Below are 15,954 nucleotides of genomic sequence, written 5' to 3' on the forward strand. Positions count from 1 at the left end.
AGAGCCGGGATCGTGGTCTCGAGAAACAGAAGAATGGAAGCTGGGACCAGGGAGAGGCAAGGAGTTGCAAAAGAGGATAGTTTATTAAAAGTAAAGAGTCGCAGCTCTCCAGTGAGAGGGGGTCCCGACTGGGGTGCCCAGCATCAAAGGCAAAGCCTCTTATATCTTCTCTTGCCCACTTGAAGAAGGGAGCTGGCGCCTTCTAATGGAATTTGTCTATCAGGTTTGCTGTTTGCCCATCCTGAAGGGATTAACGAAATAACTCATTCCTATCTATCAGATCTGCTCTATTTGGCCAAAAGGGATTTACGAGATAACTTATTAACCTTAACCTCAAGGCTCCATTACATTTTGTCCTGGAGTTTCAGGATATGGCTGCCTTTGTTTATTCTGCCAGGGATCTTCCTGTCTGCCTAACAACATGCAAACTAACCTGTCTCAATATGAGGTGTGATAAAAAAAATACAGTGAATGCTGGGGTGGCTGGTTAGCTCAGTTGGTTGGATCATGGTGCTAGTAGCACCAAGGTTGCCAGTTCAATCCCCTGCATGGGCCACTGTGAGCTGCGCCCTCCTTATAAATAAATAAATAAATAAATAAATAAATAAATAAATAAATAAATAAATAAATTTTATTTAAAAAAACATACAGTGAGTGCCGCTGTTGAATGCCACCCAACAGAAAGGCAGAGATAGAAGTGGTACGTCGAAACTCAGTAATAGTGTGTGACAAGTTTCAACTTGTTCAGTGCAGTCAGGTGTGAGCTACAATTGAGAGAAGGTGTGTTTTAGTGTGCCGTAAACCATCCTCCATCATGACAATGCTCCGTGTCACACATCGCTTCTGGTATGGCAATTTCTGCCAAATAAAAACATTACGGTGTGTCCTCATCCACCTTATTCACCGGATCTGGCACCGTACAACTTCTGGCTCTTCCCCACTCAAAATGACCATGAAAGGTAAACGTTTTGAATTGATTCAGGACATTGAGGCAGCCACGACAGCACAACTAAAGACAATACGAAAAAGGACTTCCAGAACTGCTTCAGAAAGTGGCAAGAATGATGGAGTGTGTTCAAAGCAAGGGGGATTTATGGCAATGTGTGTTTTACTGTAATAATTTTTTTGTTTAAACATTTACCATATTGTTTGATCACACCTTATGTATATTTACAGCTATACAACCATCACAACAGTCTAATTCTAGAACAAGATGAGTGGGGGAGCTGCTAAGGACTCTGGGGGAGAGAGGGGAACACGTAGACCCCCTGTATCCCCACCTGATGGATGTGAGCCCCTGGAGGACAGGATCTGTGTCTGCCCTGTTCTTTGATATATTCAGAGCCTGGTACACAGTAGGCACTCAATAAATGGGGGTTCTTTGATACCAAAATGTTTTATATTATATTTGTATGGTTCTTCTCCAGTTCAATAAATGCTTTCTTTTGCAATTTTTTAAGTTGAGGTAAACTTCACAAAATGTAAAATTCACCCTTTTAAGGTGCACAATTCAGCGGTTTTAGTATATTTACAAGGTTGTGCAACCATCACCACTATTGAATTCCAAAATATTTTCATCACCCCAAAATAAGCCCCATTCCCATCAGCAGTCACCCCCACCCGCCTTCCCAGTCCCTGACAACCGCTAACCCACTTCCTATCTTTGGATATGTCTTTTCTAAACATTTCACATAAATGGAATCACACTGTGTGGCCTTTTATTTCTGTCTTCTCTCACTGAGCATCATGTGTTCAAGGTCCATCCACGTTGTAGTGAGTGTCGGTGCCCTCTCCTTTTCATGGCTGAGTAAACTCCAGTGTGTGATTGAAGCACACTGTGTTTATTCGTTCATCTGTGGATGGACGCTTAGGTTGCTTCCATCTTTTGGCCATTGTGAATCCTGCTGCTGTGGACATCTGTGTACAGGTTTTTGTGCGGATGTCTGCTTTCAGTTTTTCTGGGTACATACCTGCAAGTGGAATTGCCAGGTCACAGGGTAACTATGTTTAATTGCCTGTGAAATTGCCTGACTGTTTCCCAAGGGGCTGCCCCAAGCCAGCTTATTTTGCATGCCTACTGTGTGCCAAGCAGGAAAACTGCCTCTTGATCCTCATAAACATTTGGTGAGACCGGTGCTAGACTTGGTGCTGTGGCACAGGTGAGGCCACGGAGGGTCCGAGAGGGAAGCTAGGGGCCCCTGGCTAAACAGCCTGGTCCTGCTAGGGTCGGCTAGGGGCTGGGCTGCCATGAGACTGGGTGTGTGGACAGGACAGGGAGGAAAGCTGGGGAAGACAAGGTAGGGAGATGAGGCTGTCTCCTCCCTGGCTGGCCACCTGCTTCTACAGGGCCCAGCTGGGTACCCGTGTCTCCTCCCCAGGCAGATCTAGGCAAGGGCTCCATGTCTGTGTCTAGTTTCAAGTGCTGAGGCATCAGCCTCCCACTGCCCAGCTGCAAAGACCTGGACAGCCTCACTCTTCAAGGCTTGAGGTTGGTCAACTGAGCCCGGTAGCCAAGCAAATATCCAGACTCCCAGGGCCACAGAAGAGGGTATTCTTGGGGGTCTGTGGGCTCCTGCAACAGGTGAGGCCTGCCCCATCAAGCCCAAGTGAAGCCCCATGGTCAAGGGAACAGGCCAGCCTACACTCATGGAAATCCTCTCCCAACTCTGAAAATCAGGATGAACGTGTCCCCACTCCATCAGTGTGTGTGAGGACAGATGAGGGACATTTAATAGTTCATCTGCACCCCCTTTCCCAACCCACACCTCAGAATCCTCTTTCTGTTCCAGAGAGGTGGGTAATCCACTTTACAGATGAGGAAGTCAAAAACAGGGGGAGGGAGACAGCAATATACCTCCAACCAATAATTCCCTCAGCTTCCCAATGGCCCTCAGGGAATGGAGAAGTATAAATGTTGGAAGCTCCTAGACACGCTTCTGTTAGTTCTCAGTGTCAACAGGATGGGGGTGGGGAATGTGGGGAAACAGGGAGGTAGGTCAGCAGGGGGCTGGGCCCTAGGAGCATGTGGGCATCACAAGGGACCCCTGCCAGCTCTCACCTCCAACAGCTGGGTTCTCTGGGCCCCAGGTTGATCTCCGTTTCTTTGTGGGCTGCTAGGTCCTCCAGGGGCTGATGGCTGGGGAAGACAATTTCTAAGCAGTGCACCAGGGAAACCCCCAACCATTCCAGCAGGATGGGCGGCCCGCCCGTGCCCCAAAGAAGACCACAGACTTGGCACCTCCTGTTCAACCTTTATTTGCAAATTCTGAGGTCAGACATGGTGTCTGAGACTCTGGACAGTGTCACTGGCTCTGCTTCTACCCCTCCCCCCTTGCCCCACCAATTCAGGGGTAGGGAAGGGATGGCCCCATCCCCACCACCCCAACCCCACTGTGTAACTAGATGTCTCTCTCTCTCTCTCTCTCTCTCTCTCTCTCTCTCTCTCTCTCTCCTGGACCTGCCGAGGGTTGCAGGATTCCATGAGGGCCACCTGTGGCCTTCCAGCCTCATTGGCCAACCATGGCTTTCCGGGGGCAGGTTCTCGCCCTGGGCGCTCATCTGGAATGAGGGAGCAGGACAGCAGTGCCCATCAGGGGCCTAGGCCAAGGCGAATGTTGACTCTCCTAGCCTGATGTCTCCGGGGTCCAGCCAGCAGCTGTACTGAGGTGGTGACAGGGGTGGCTTCTGGCACTGGCAGGACCCACATATGATGGAGGGCAGCCCAAGGAGAGAATGCTGCAGAGGAAGGGGCTCTCAAAGGCCACAGCCAGCAGGGTCAGCATCATGGCCTGGGCTGGGCCAAGGTGACAGCGGCAGGGGTGGGCAGTCGTGGTGGGCTGGGGGTGTCCATGGGGGTGGTAGGCCCTGAGCAGGAGCCCCAGTGCTTATCCAGGTGTAACGTGGAGAGCAGGTGGTTCAGTCAAGTGGGGAGCTGCCACGGCAGGTATAGCAGGAGGAGCGGCAGCTGGAGCATACACGCAGGGCGGGCACTGCCAGGCGCCCCGGCCCAGTGGTTATGACCTGGTGGGTGTGATTGAAGTACCGTGGTGGGCAGTGGGAGAGGCAAAGGTGGCCCAGGATGTAGGTGGGGCTGTGGCATTCTGCACAGGGAACATGGAGACGGGGGTGAGGCTGAGGCCTGTGGCCCTGGCCCACCCACACGCCCAGGGCTGCACACACAGTCAGCAAGCAGGCCATGCCGCGCCGGGCACTCACCCTGGCACAGCCCCTCTGTGTCCCGCTGCACACACGCGCTGCTGGTCACCTGGGGTCCCATGGGCCGTGCTGTCATGTCCTCAGTTGTCCCATAGAGCAGCAGTGTGTAGCGGTACAGTGTCCCTAGGCAGGGGTTGCAGTAGATATGGGGAGGAAGGAGGGAAGCTGTTTGTGGCCTGATTTTCCATTCTGGGCTCCACTCCCCAGCCACCCCCACCCCACCCTGGATCCTCAGACTCAGATGGTGCCATGGCCACGCAGGACCCATTGTAGGACACCTACAAGGCACTAGACATGCCAGCTTACAGTCTCTTCAAGGAGACCACTGGGAGCCCCTCTGCAGTAGGGTAACCGAGACTCGCTGCAGAGCCCCCAGCCTATGCCCACCTCTCACCTGTGTTAAAATAGTAGCCCTTGTTTTCCAGGCCCAGGGTCCACAAGCCCCGCGGGTCCTCATCCCAGAAGTGGGTGGACATAAAGATCCAGTTGTTGTAGCCTTGGCCGCTGATATCGAAGGGTCTGGTACAGACAAGTGGGGGTAGGGCAGAAGGGGGGCTTCTCAACCAGTCATGAAGGGGCCAGTGAGACACAGCAAGCATCTGACTGTGGTGCCAAGTGCTGGCTGAGGGACTGGCTTCCATGGGATATTGGCCACACCTGACCCCACAGTACACTTGTCCCTTCCTGTGCAGACCCACAGGGCCAGGTCCCCTGCCCCCCCGACACCCCGCACCTGATGGCCACCAATGTGGAACGGGTGCCCATGGGGCTGGTGAGTGAGATCTCCAGGTCCCCGCGGCGGCTATAGGACAGTGACAGCTGCACCTGTACGTGCTCCAGCGAGCGGATGTAGTTGGTGTGACCAGCACAGGCCGACATTTTCTTCCTCACGTGTGTCAGTGGCAGGATGGGGCTGGGGGTGGTGTGGAGGGTCAGAGCCCTTCCTGCCAGCCTGCTGGGGGAAGGGTGGCCAGCAGGCGAGGTCTGGGCTTAGATCAGGGGGCCACTCTCTGGCTTTACAGATGGGTAAACTGAGGCCTCAGGGCCTGCCTCCCATGTTTCTGCCCCCTGGGTATTAATTACAGGTGTGGGGGAGGTCTGGAGAGGTAACAGGTATAAGGCGAGGGCTGGGGGGTGACAGATGTGAAGAAAGGGCTAGGGTGGTGACAGATATGCGGGAGGGCCGGAGAGGTGGCAGATGTGAGAGAAAGGCTAGAATGGTGACAGGTGTGAGGAGAGGTCTGGGGAGGTCACAGCTCTGAAGGAAAGCCTGGGGAGGTGGCAGGTGTGCAATGGCTGGGGCCGAGGACAGTGCTCACGTGGGGGTATGCAGGACCCGAATGATGCATTTCCTCTGGGGCTGTGTGGGCAGCCACGTGCGAGCCAAGTCCACCAGCACTCTGGCATCCAGGAGCCCGTAGCCGTAGTGGTGGCTCACTGCATGGAGGGGTGAATGTCACTTGTGCTGTGGGCACGATGTCCCCACCCACCACCTGGCCCTGCTGCACCTTGTCGCCCCACGCCGTTGGTCCTCCAGTCCTCGGCCTGAAGCTGTGCCTGCCCGGACGCACGGACCACCAGGTGCTGCATATCCCTCCATGTCAGGAACGGGCTGGGGGCAGGTGGGGTGTGAGCTGGGGCCACACCTGGGGAGCCAGGGCATTAGGCGGGGCCCCCATCATCACCTACTTGGCTTCCAGAGCCAAGGCGATCATGCCCGCAGCCAGTGGCGCTGAGGCTGAAGTGCCCGTGTGCTTGTCGGTGCACTGGTGGTGCAGGTCGGTGGTGACCTGCAGGCGGAGACAGCGGCTTGGGGCCAGGGCGCACGAAAACCCGGCCCTTGTACACAAAGCACCAAGGACTCAAGAAGGCACTGCAGAGCATTACAACAGGCTGGGGGGCTGAGCGCCTCAGAAACAAGGGGCGGGGGGGGGGGGCGACAGTAGGGCTGGGGACTGGGACCCATGTCTGTGCTCCAGCACTGCAGGGGCAATCCTTGGGAGGAGGAAAGATGAGGGGACAGGAGGGAAGATGGGGGCAAACAGGAGGGAAAGTGGGGTCCCAGGAGGGAAGGTGAGAGGACTGGGGGAAGGTGAGGGTACTGGGGGAAGGTGGGGGCCAGGAAGAAAGAGGGGATAGGAGGAAAGGCAGGGACCAGGATGGGTTAGGCAAGGTGGATGTGGTGGCGGGGTCCACTGCTCACGATTTGGGGGTCGGTGACAACGCCACTGCTGTAAGTGGTGGTGAGGGTGGAGGCACAGGCCTCGCTGTACCAGGGCACGTGGCCCTGCCGGGTTGTGCTGCCCACAGAGAGCGTGTGGATGCTATTGGTGTAGCCATCACAGTTGCAGTTGTCATAGTGCAGGCCACCATTGCCTGACGCCCAGATGAAGAGTGTGCCCAGACCCCCACGGCCCTGCATTTGGGGACAGAGATGGGGACGGGGGTGGAGTGTCAGCATCGTGAACAGGCACAGGCCTTCTGTGGCCCCGGGCTGCGCTCACCTTGGTAACACCACGCCTGAAGGCCTCCCGGGTGAGGATGCCTGGGCCATCCACTGTGCGGCCATCATCCTCGGGGCCCCAGCTGGCACTGTAGATGTGAATGTGCTGCGGCTGCAGGCTCAGTGACTGGGCCTCGATGACATCGGTGATGGTGCCATCCAGCATTCGCACGCCTGCACAGGTGGGTGTTGGGCCTCGGCGGATAGCCCCGCCTGCGCCACAACCCATCCAGGCCAGCTCCAGCCACCCTGGCAGAGCCCTCTCCCCACCACCAGGGAGTGTGGGGGGCGTCTGTGCTGGGGGGTTGGCGCGCTCATCTCTCCCCACCCTGAGTCTGGGGACTCTGCATTGCCCAGTGGCAAGGGTGTGGCCGTGAGAGGCTTCTTCCCCTGGTTGATCTGCCAACTCTCCCTGGCATTGCCAGCCACCCAGTGCCACCCAGTCCAGCCTCTGTCCTGGCGGGCCTCAGTACCTCCAATTCGGGCATTGTAGGCAACGCCTATACCGCAGAACCCATTGTTAGCTATGGCTGCCACTTCCCCAGCACAGCGGGTTCCATGCCTGGCCCCAAGGCAGAAAGGGGTTCCCGTCAAGGCCTCCTGGCCCCCAAAGGGCACAAGGGCCACCCCCAGGCCCTATGGGATGCTGGGCTCACCGGTTCTCCTCACTGGGTGTGTATCGTGGCTGGGGGTCCGGGTCATAGTCGTTAAAGTCATAGCTGGCCAAGGGGTCCTGGGGGTGGGGTGGGGATGTGAAGGGGGTGGGATAGTCTGTGGGACAGAGGCAGACCCCCCTTCCCAACCTGTCCCTCCAGGGGCTCACGTAGTTGGCCCAGAGATCCGGGTGGTCCTTCTCGATGCCGTCGTCCAGGATGGAGACCACGATGCCCTGGCCTGACAACCCCTGGCTCCAGACCTGCAGGATGTTCAGATCCGGCTGGACCTGGTTGTTCTGTGCCGGGTGGGGCTGGAGTCAGTGGGGATCCAGCACAACCCCAACCCATCGCCTGGCCCAGCCTGCTCACCATATACCACTGCTTGGAGAACCAGGGGTCCGTGGGCACCATCAAGGAGCGCTTCACCCGCCACCGCAGCGTCTGCTGCTCAAACCACTGCACCTGAAGGGGTACACACGCCAAGGCAGGGGCTGGACCCATCTATCTTGCCTCACACCCATGCACTTTAGAAGGTCCTGTCCCACGGACCAAGAGGACATGCCCCTCTGAGACCTTCCTGCCAATTCCTAGTCAAAAGGCCTGTGTCTAGGGTCTGCCTGGGCTGCTTCCCGGGGTCTACTAAGGAGCGATTGTCAGTGGGGCTGTGGTTGGTGTGGGATGTGTGTCTGGGTTGTGACTGCTTGTCCTGGGACCTTGTGTTTGCTGGGGCTGCTCTTCAGGGTCCCCATGTGCCTGGGGCTCTGCCTTCAGAGGGGGCCAAGGCCCTTGGAGCCCCCATTCCCAGGGCCCACGGACACATGGCCACTTCCCAGGGACCTGTCCTCTCCCCTGCAGTGGCCAGTTCTCTCTACCACCCCCTTTACCGTGCAGGACACCCTTGCATACCCACTTCCTCCCTGGTCCTCCAGCTGTACCCCTGCCTCAATAAACCACTCTTAGCACACAGCAGCAGTGCTCTCTGTCAAAATCCTCCCGTGGCTCCCTACCGCTCTCTCCAGGGCCCACAATGCCCTTCCTATCTGTCCCCCACCAGCCTCTCTACACTGCTGCCACAGTGGCTGCCCCACCTGGGCCTTTGCACATATTGTTCTGCCTCCCTGGGGCTGCTGTTCCTTTCTTGTTGATCTCCCACCTGCCCCCCAAACCAATTCCTGTCTCCCCCACCCCCATCTAAGCAATCAGGGTCATCATCTTCCCATTTGCTCTGCTCCAATCTTGGGAGCTGGCCCTGATTTCTCTCCCTCAGTCACATGCACCTAATCCATCAGCAAGCCCGGCCTATCTCTTGCAAACATCTCCAAGTGGCCACTTCTCTCTGTAGCCAGTTCTCCAGGTGGGTTTCGAACCATCAAGCTTCTTGCCTCTTTGCCGATCAGCCCCCCAACCCAGCCCCATACCTCTTTGTGGCTCCCAAGGACTTGCTAGACTCAGTTTCAAATCCTCAGCTTGGCTTCTAAGGCCTTTTCCCTATCTGTCATCTTTCTGAGCATCTGGAGACTCGGTTCTGGTGCCAATTCAGTCACGGCCTTATTGAGTGACTTCAGACAGGATTCCTCCTCTTTGGAACTGTTTCTTCCATCACAAAACTGGCCAATTCCCCCTCGTCTACCCCATGAGCTAGCATGTTATCTGCCCCTCTTTACGGGGCACCTTGATCTGTCAGGATGAAACAAAGGAGGGATAGGGGGAGCTTGGGGGGCAGGGATTTGCGACAAGAATTATATTTTTGTGCCAGGCCCTGGGGTGAGCACTGAGCCCATGCTTGATCATTTGCTTTCCACAGATGTTCCCCATCTGAATCCCCACTGTGTAGACTGGGGGGCCAGGTGGAGACCATGACTCAGAGCAGGTAACTTGTGAAAGGTCACAGCCATTCATAACAATCACAAGAATAACAGGAGGTGGCTGAGACCACAAGTGGGCAGCCTCGAGGCCAGGCTCACCTTGGGGTCTTTCTTCAGGCGCAGGCGGTGGCCCCAGTGCGGGGTCAGGGACTGCTGGACCACGCCCCGGTGCCGCAGGTGGAAGTAGTGCCCATCAGGGAAGATCTGGGAATGTGGGGAAGCAGTAGCTTCGCTAGGACCGGCTTCCCTGATAGAGCCCCCGCAAGACAGGGACCAGCCCCTTTGCTTGCTTCCTCCCCCAACCAGGTGGCCACTTGGAGGCTATGATGCCCTCTGAGGGTCCTAGAATCTGAAGTTGGTCGAAGCAGGGATGGATTGGGGGTTCTTGATATTGAGGGGACCTGGGGGGCCCCCCTCCCGTCAGTCGGGGCCTGGGGTCTTGGGTTGTCTCGCCCCCGTCCCCTTCCCGTCCATCCGGGTCCCACCCACCTGTCCCAGGTTGACGAAGCCAAATTTGCGGGCTAAGCGCTCGGCCTCCCGGTAACCCTGGGACACTCGCACGGCCCAGCTGCTGACATAGATGGGGACCCGGGCCGAAGCCCACCCCACTGCCAGGAAACAAACGAGGACCAGGTTCAGGGTCAAAGCCAGGCGCAACCAGAGAACAGTCCAGGCGGGCCGCATGGCGCCGGGGGCGGGGCCGGGGTCTACAACTATCCCTCCCCCTGGCCAAACTGCCGAATTGGTCCAACAGCCCGCCCCGCCCCCGGCGCCATAGCAACCCCTGAAAGGCTTCAACTCCCAGCGGGCCTTGCGGCTCCCTATTGAGGGGCGCAAAGATCCGACAGAAATAAGAGGGGGAACACACGCTTGCCCTGGTTTTTTGCAGACCCAAACCCTCTGGAGCCTCAGTCTTCCCATTTGTACAATAACCCAATTCTTCCAACCCAGAGGAGCGGGTTCACTGTTACTATGATTGACCCGCCCCTTTATTTAGCCTCGCCCGCTTTTCTACATACTCCTCCCACTAAAAAAATATCAGCCCTGCCTCCTCTCCAGCCCAAACAGAATCGTTCTTTCGAGTAAGTTCCGCCTCCTCAATTTAGCTCCGCCCTTCAGATTCCGTCCCGCCTCCTTTATGACCAGCCCCGCCCCTCCTCTGTTCTTGCCAATGAATCCCTTCCCATTTCTCCAATCAGCTCGGGCTTTTCTCAGGCCCCTCCCACCAGTTCCGCCCACCCCAGCACGCTTCGTTCCTCCCCTGCTCCACCCACATAAAGGCTCAGCCAATAATCCAAGGCTATGACCCCGCCCCTCCAATCAGCTACGTCCCTCTCCCGCTCGGCCAATTGGCGTCCTCGGCCGTCGCACCCTGCCTCCTACCTCTGGAGTCGCGGCTGCGGCGGCCGCGGCCGGCCAGAGGGCAATGCGACAGGGGAGAAGGGGCAGGCCCCACCTCCTTTGTCCGCCCTGCCCTCCCATTGGCCGGTGCGAGGGACAGGGGGTGGAGACCAGCCCCGGGGCGGAGACCAGCCCCGGGGCTGTGCGGTGCGGCTCGGTTCGGGGAAAAGCGGCGCGCGCTCCGCAGGGTCGGTTCGCCGGGCTGCGGTCGAGCTCGGGTTGCCAGCCCCGGGACGGCCGGTGCCATGGACGGCCTTCGCCAGCGCTTCGAGCGCCTTCTGGAACAGAAGAACTTGGCCACCGAAGCGCTAGAGGTGCTCGAAGCCAAGACCGGTGTCGACAAGCGGTACTTGGCCGCGGGTGAGCCGTCCGGGGGCGCTCGGGACCGCTGCCCCATTTCACCAATGGGCACACTGAGGCCCTGGGGCAACCGGACCTCAGACCTGCCCCACTCCGGCTGGCCCAAGCTGCGGGGTCCGGACCTGACGGCGGGGCGTGCCCCGCTGTACCGCGGGTAGACCTAGATATGGCGGGGGAGGGGTCGTAGATCTGGACCACGGTGTGCTACAGGTCCTCTCCTGCCCCCGCGTGCTACCTCAGGCGAGAGCTACCCCTTTCTCAGCCCCCGCAGCACGCCCACTCTGGCCCTCGGGTCTGGAGGCCGGTCCTCTGCCCCCTCCCTCAGGGCTTTGGGTGCCCGCCAGGCCGAAGTCCGGTTCTTCCAGTTGCCCTGCTGTCCCCCGGGGAGAAGGGGGCAGGTAGGCAGCCAGTGCCCTGAGTCTCGCCACCCCTGTCCCTGATGGACCCCAGTCTGAAAGCCAGTGTAGCGATCTCGTTTTTCCGAAGGGATGCCCCATGCCAGGAGGGAAAGGTCACGTCCACCTCCCCTCCCATTGTTTTCCTGCTAGTACCCTCCTTGGCCTGCCCTCTCCCTGGCTGCCCAAGGGCTTCGACCCACTCTGCATGAATAGTTGAGTTGGAGTTGGGTTGTTTGACAGCTGTGTTCATTTTGAAGAAAGCTTGGATGGGGACCCAGGAAGAAGGGGGTCCAGCCACACCTGACTGTAACTTCCATTCCAGTCCCTCCTCTTTTTTTCCTCCTCAATGGCCTGGTGTGGCTCCTGCCACTTTCTAAAACTGTCCAGTAAACACCCATTAAATGCCTTCCTTCCCTGTTTTGCAGTGCACCAGTCCCACCCACTTTGTCACCTCTCCCAGGAAACCCCCCTGGAATGAATCACAAAGATGCTGGGGTGGGAGTGACTGGGAGAGCTCTAAGTGAGGACAATGACAGATGTTTTGAGCACCTTCCATTTGCAGATCCTGGGAATCCACTTTCATCCCATTTCCCCATCAATCGGGGCGTCCCCATGCCAAGCAGCTCAAGGAAGATTCAATATCTGTCCCCCCCAGGTTCCTAGTGCCCAACCCATGTCAGCTCAGCCGGGGACTTTCCCCTGGGAGCAAGCCATTGACCTCCTGCCTGGCTTTCCACATCCCTGCTACCAGTGGGTGGGGGATTTAGGTCACAAGCACTGGGGAGGGGCCCACCAGGGAGGCTAGTGGTTACAGGGAGGAAACTGAAGCCCAGAGAGGCAGGGGCTGTTGGGAGGTTGCCCCTGCCACCTGACCTGACTGGAGTATCCACCCCTCCCCCACCCCACCTACCCTGGGCCCCATCTGTTGCTGATCTCAGGTTGTGCCCCCGCCAAGTCCAAGGTCATCCTCCCATTGCTGAGGCTGCAGGAATAGGGATTGAGGGGAGGGGTGCCCTGGGAGAGCCGCTGCTCCCCCTCTACCGATTTCCAGAGAAGGGGTGACATTTCCCCACCCCCTCACCCAGATGTGGGAACCCTTGGACCCCACCTGCCCCAAATGGCCAAATCCCCCTTCCCAAGTAACAGGAAACCCAGAGGCGCCAGGTGGGGAGGACCCCCTCCCACTCCTGACCCCAGGCTCAGATAGAAACTAATGCAGGTAGAGGGAAGGGTGGGGGTGACTCTGCCCTTTGGTCCACGAGTGACCTGTCTCTGTGTGTGTGTGTGCAGATAACAGCCTCAGGGGAAGAGGCGGGAGGCTGTAAATGCTTCCAAATGACCCTGGGCAAGTTCCTCTCCCTCTGCTTCCTTCTCTCATTGCCTGAGACAGAACAGGGAAGCACAGAGCCCCATACATAAGAAGTGCTTAATAGATGTGACAGTTACCATTATTGTTTTCAGACTGACTAACGCTCCTGGCTGCCCCCACCCCCCACACTATTCTCTGAGCCTCATTGCTGTTTCTGTGACCAGAGGCCCTCAGTAATGTGTGGAAAGGACGAGTCTTCTGTGTTGAATGTATTTATCTCAACCCACAACACTAAGAGGCAGGGCCACTACCACCCCATTGACAGATGGGGAAACTGAGTCTCCAAGCAGAGAGAGACTTGCTCAGTGTCATGTGGTAAGTGAGTGGAGGAGCAGAGGGCTCTCCAAGGTCTGGGGGCTCTAGACTGCCCTTTGCTGCCTCCCACTAAGACAAGGGGTCTAGAATGGGACTATGCGCTACCTCAGGACACTTGGCAGTGTCTGGTGACATTTCCGGTTGTCACAATTAGAGGGTTATCCTGGCATCAAGTGGGTGGGGGCCAGGGAGGCTGGTCAGCAGTGCTGATATTGAGAAACCTCACAGTAAAAGTTTAAAATGCCATTACCTTTGTCTGCTCTCTGGCAATTACGTCTTAATGGCAAAATAGCCTCACTTTTAAGTTTTCCTCCAATTACTTACATTCAATCGCTGGCATATTGTGCCCATCCCCTCCTATAGGACCTGGAGTGAGGTGGTTATAATTGCAGACGATCACTTATTCATTCAACCAACATTTAGTGGGCAGCTACTCTGTACCCACCAGGGCAGAGCTCCCCACCTACATTTGGGGACCTCACAGTCCCATGCGGGAGATGGATCTCTTAACTGATTACAGACATAAGACTCAGGGCTCAGGGCCACAGGGGTATCACCCAGGAGTTGCAGGGGGATGTGTCCTGGAGGGGTCACTGAGGCTTGTAGGGGGAGTAACAATGGTGGACTGTATCTGCCAGGCCAAGAGGAGGCCCGGGGGCCTGTGGGCCAGGCACAGAGTGAGCCAGACACCTACCCACGCCCCTCTTTTCTGCAGGAGCCGCCACTCTGCTAAGCCTGTATCTTCTGTTCGGTTACGGGGCGTCTCTACTGTGCAATCTCATTGGCTTTGTGTACCCCGCATATGCTTCGTGAGTGCCCCTGGGCTGTCCAGGTGGGAGGCATCTGGGGGGCCTCTGGCAGGCAGTCCCTGAGCCTGCTTGCGCCTTCCCCAGAATCAAAGCTATAGAGAGCCCAAGCAAAGAGGACGACACTGTGTGGCTCACCTACTGGGTGGTGTACAGCCTGTTCGGGCTGGCCGAGTTCTTCAGCGATCTACTCCTGTCCTGGTTCCCTTTCTACTACGCGGGCAAGGTGGGTGCTGCAGGACACACACAGGACAGGGTCTCCAGGGAGCAGGCAGGCGACCAGAGACAGGGCCCTTGGGGCCCGCCCTGCTGTTCCTGGGATGTCATGGGGGAGACTTAGCCCCTTCCCTGCAGAAACAGGCCCAGCCAGGGGTTGTCTGACGGAGATAGCCCAGGCCCATCCTGACGGGTGTCTGACGGGGGTGGCCCAGGTCCACCTAGCCCAGTGTCTGATGGAGGAAGCCCAACCCTTACCCAGGAGGCACAGAGCAGAAGGCCAAGTGTGACTGCTGCCTATACCCGCAGTGCGCCTTCCTGTTATTCTGCATGGTTCCCGGGCCGTGGAACGGGGCTCACATGCTGTATCATCGCGTCATACGTCCACTCTTTCTAAAGCATCACGAGGCCGTGGACAGTGTCATGACAGACCTCAGCGGACGGGCCCTGGACGTGGCAGCCGGAATAACCTGGGATGGTGTGTGCTCGTAGGACATGGGGGTATCCGTCTGTCCCAGTCTCTGTCAGTCTGTCCATCTCTCAGCCCACCCATCCTCACTCACCTTCACTTCTGCCTTCCCACTCCTGACTCTGACTGGCTTCTGCTTGGCATCTTGGCTGCTGGCATCTGACACTCTGCGTTCCCCTCTTCACTGTGCGCCTCTCTCTCCTATGCTCTCTGGAACCAGTCCTGCAGACCCTGGCCCGCAGCCGGGCGCTCGTCACCTCAGCAGCTGGGGCAGTGGGTCCCCCACTGCCCTCAGAGCCAACCATAGGTAACCCCCACCCCTAGGAAGTAGGGCCTATATGTGTGCGTTCATGTGTGCGTGTACACATGCATTTATGTATGAACGTGGGTCCACATGTGCATGTGTGTTGAGTGCATGTAGGATGGCTGCTGTCCCCTGGCGCGGACCCCACCCTGGCCCCCAGCAGCCTCCATCCCACTGTCCAGCAGCAGAGTGAAGCCCCAGGGGCTGAGGGCACCACCAGACCTGCCTCACCCCCATGGCCCTCTCTCTGCAGCGAAAGTAAGCGTGACCCACTTCCAGAAGGACAAATGAAGTCCCCACCCAGCCCCAGCACAGACCTACTGGCCAACCAGCCGAAGGACACATCACACCCCAAGCCCAAGAGCTCCACGGATTCCTCAGCTGACTCACCAGCACAGCCCACCACTGTTCCTTTGTCCTCAAGCAAGCCAGCCCCTGGGAGCTCCTCACATACCACCTCCCAGCCTCAGTCCCCGGCCAGTGGCCCTGCCAGTGGCTCCAAGCTGCCCCACAAGCCCCAGGCTGGGCCTCAGTCAAGAGCGCCTCAGACAAGAGCCAACTCCTCTAGCCAGCCCCAGGCCCCCAACCAGCAGCGCAACCGGCCCTCCATCATTTCCTTGGGCCCCTCCCAGTCAGCCCACCAGGCCTCAGGCTCCATGCAGAGTCCAAGCACCTCCTTCCACCAGGGGCCCCCCATCGTGCAGTCCCCCAGTGGCACTACCATCCCCATGCAGCCCCCTAACAAGAGCCCTAGTGAGCCAGGGGACTTAGCCCCCAAGGCCTCCAAGTCCAGCAACCAGCATCAGAAGGGGTCCCCAGCAGAGCCCCCCACCAGCACTTTGGTGCGTGAGCAGCCTGTGTCCTGCCAATCGGTGTCTCCTCTGGGGTACTGCTCAGAGTCTACCACTGAAGTAACCTGCAGCTGGCCCCGCCACCGCCCCTGGCTCCAATACCTGAAGCACTGTTGGCGGTTCAAACACATGGCCTGCTAGGAGAGGGCACAATAAAACTCGTCTGGCCGGCCTTGTCTCTGTCTGTCCTGGGGGGCACTGGGGAGGAGGGCTCTGTAGGGACCAT

The 15,954-nt window shown here is 57.8% G+C and overlaps 2 protein-coding genes across 9 annotated transcripts; one reads left to right on the top strand and one right to left on the bottom strand.

The window, feature by feature from the left end:
* Positions 1-3,206: 3,206 nt before the first annotated feature.
* PCSK4 (proprotein convertase subtilisin/kexin type 4) lies at positions 3,207-9,975 on the bottom strand. 6 transcript variants are annotated; one of them, XM_019743925.2, is made up of 15 exons: positions 9,729-9,975; positions 9,339-9,443; positions 7,744-7,836; positions 7,542-7,670; positions 7,375-7,451; positions 7,192-7,280; positions 6,720-6,892; positions 6,419-6,631; positions 5,905-6,005; positions 5,724-5,827; positions 5,535-5,652; positions 4,949-5,170; positions 4,610-4,734; positions 4,265-4,338; positions 3,207-4,100 (listed from the first exon to the last, which is right to left on the bottom strand). In XM_019743925.2, exons 1-15 carry the CDS (start codon positions 9,921-9,923, stop codon positions 4,014-4,016), a joined length of 1,905 nt encoding a protein of 634 aa, XP_019599484.2. In that variant the 5' UTR covers positions 9,924-9,975; the 3' UTR covers positions 3,207-4,013. The 6 variants fall into 6 exon arrangements, with proteins under 6 accessions (XP_019599484.2, XP_074193548.1, XP_074193549.1 ...); XM_074337447.1 differs by having other exon boundaries at positions 3,208-4,020; XM_019743924.2 differs by having other exon boundaries at positions 3,213-4,100; positions 4,216-4,338; positions 7,542-7,634; positions 9,729-9,971.
* A 778-nt stretch (positions 9,976-10,753) lies between these two features.
* REEP6 (receptor accessory protein 6) lies at positions 10,754-15,900 on the top strand. 3 transcript variants are annotated; one of them, XM_019744179.2, is made up of 6 exons: positions 10,758-11,000; positions 13,798-13,891; positions 13,976-14,114; positions 14,414-14,582; positions 14,794-14,880; positions 15,131-15,900. In XM_019744179.2, exons 1-6 carry the CDS (start codon positions 10,886-10,888, stop codon positions 15,166-15,168), a joined length of 642 nt encoding a protein of 213 aa, XP_019599738.1. In that variant the 5' UTR covers positions 10,758-10,885; the 3' UTR covers positions 15,169-15,900. The 3 variants fall into 3 exon arrangements, with proteins under 3 accessions (XP_019599739.1, XP_019599738.1, XP_019599740.1); XM_019744181.2 differs by having other exon boundaries at positions 14,504-14,582; positions 15,131-15,198; XM_019744180.2 differs by lacking the exon at positions 14,794-14,880 and having other exon boundaries at positions 10,754-11,000.
* The last annotated feature ends 54 nt before the right edge of the window (positions 15,901-15,954 follow it).

Source organism: Rhinolophus sinicus, linkage group LG07 (assembly GCF_036562045.2).
Source record: "Rhinolophus sinicus isolate RSC01 linkage group LG07, ASM3656204v1, whole genome shotgun sequence".
Taxonomy (NCBI): Eukaryota; Metazoa; Chordata; class Mammalia; order Chiroptera; family Rhinolophidae; genus Rhinolophus; species Rhinolophus sinicus.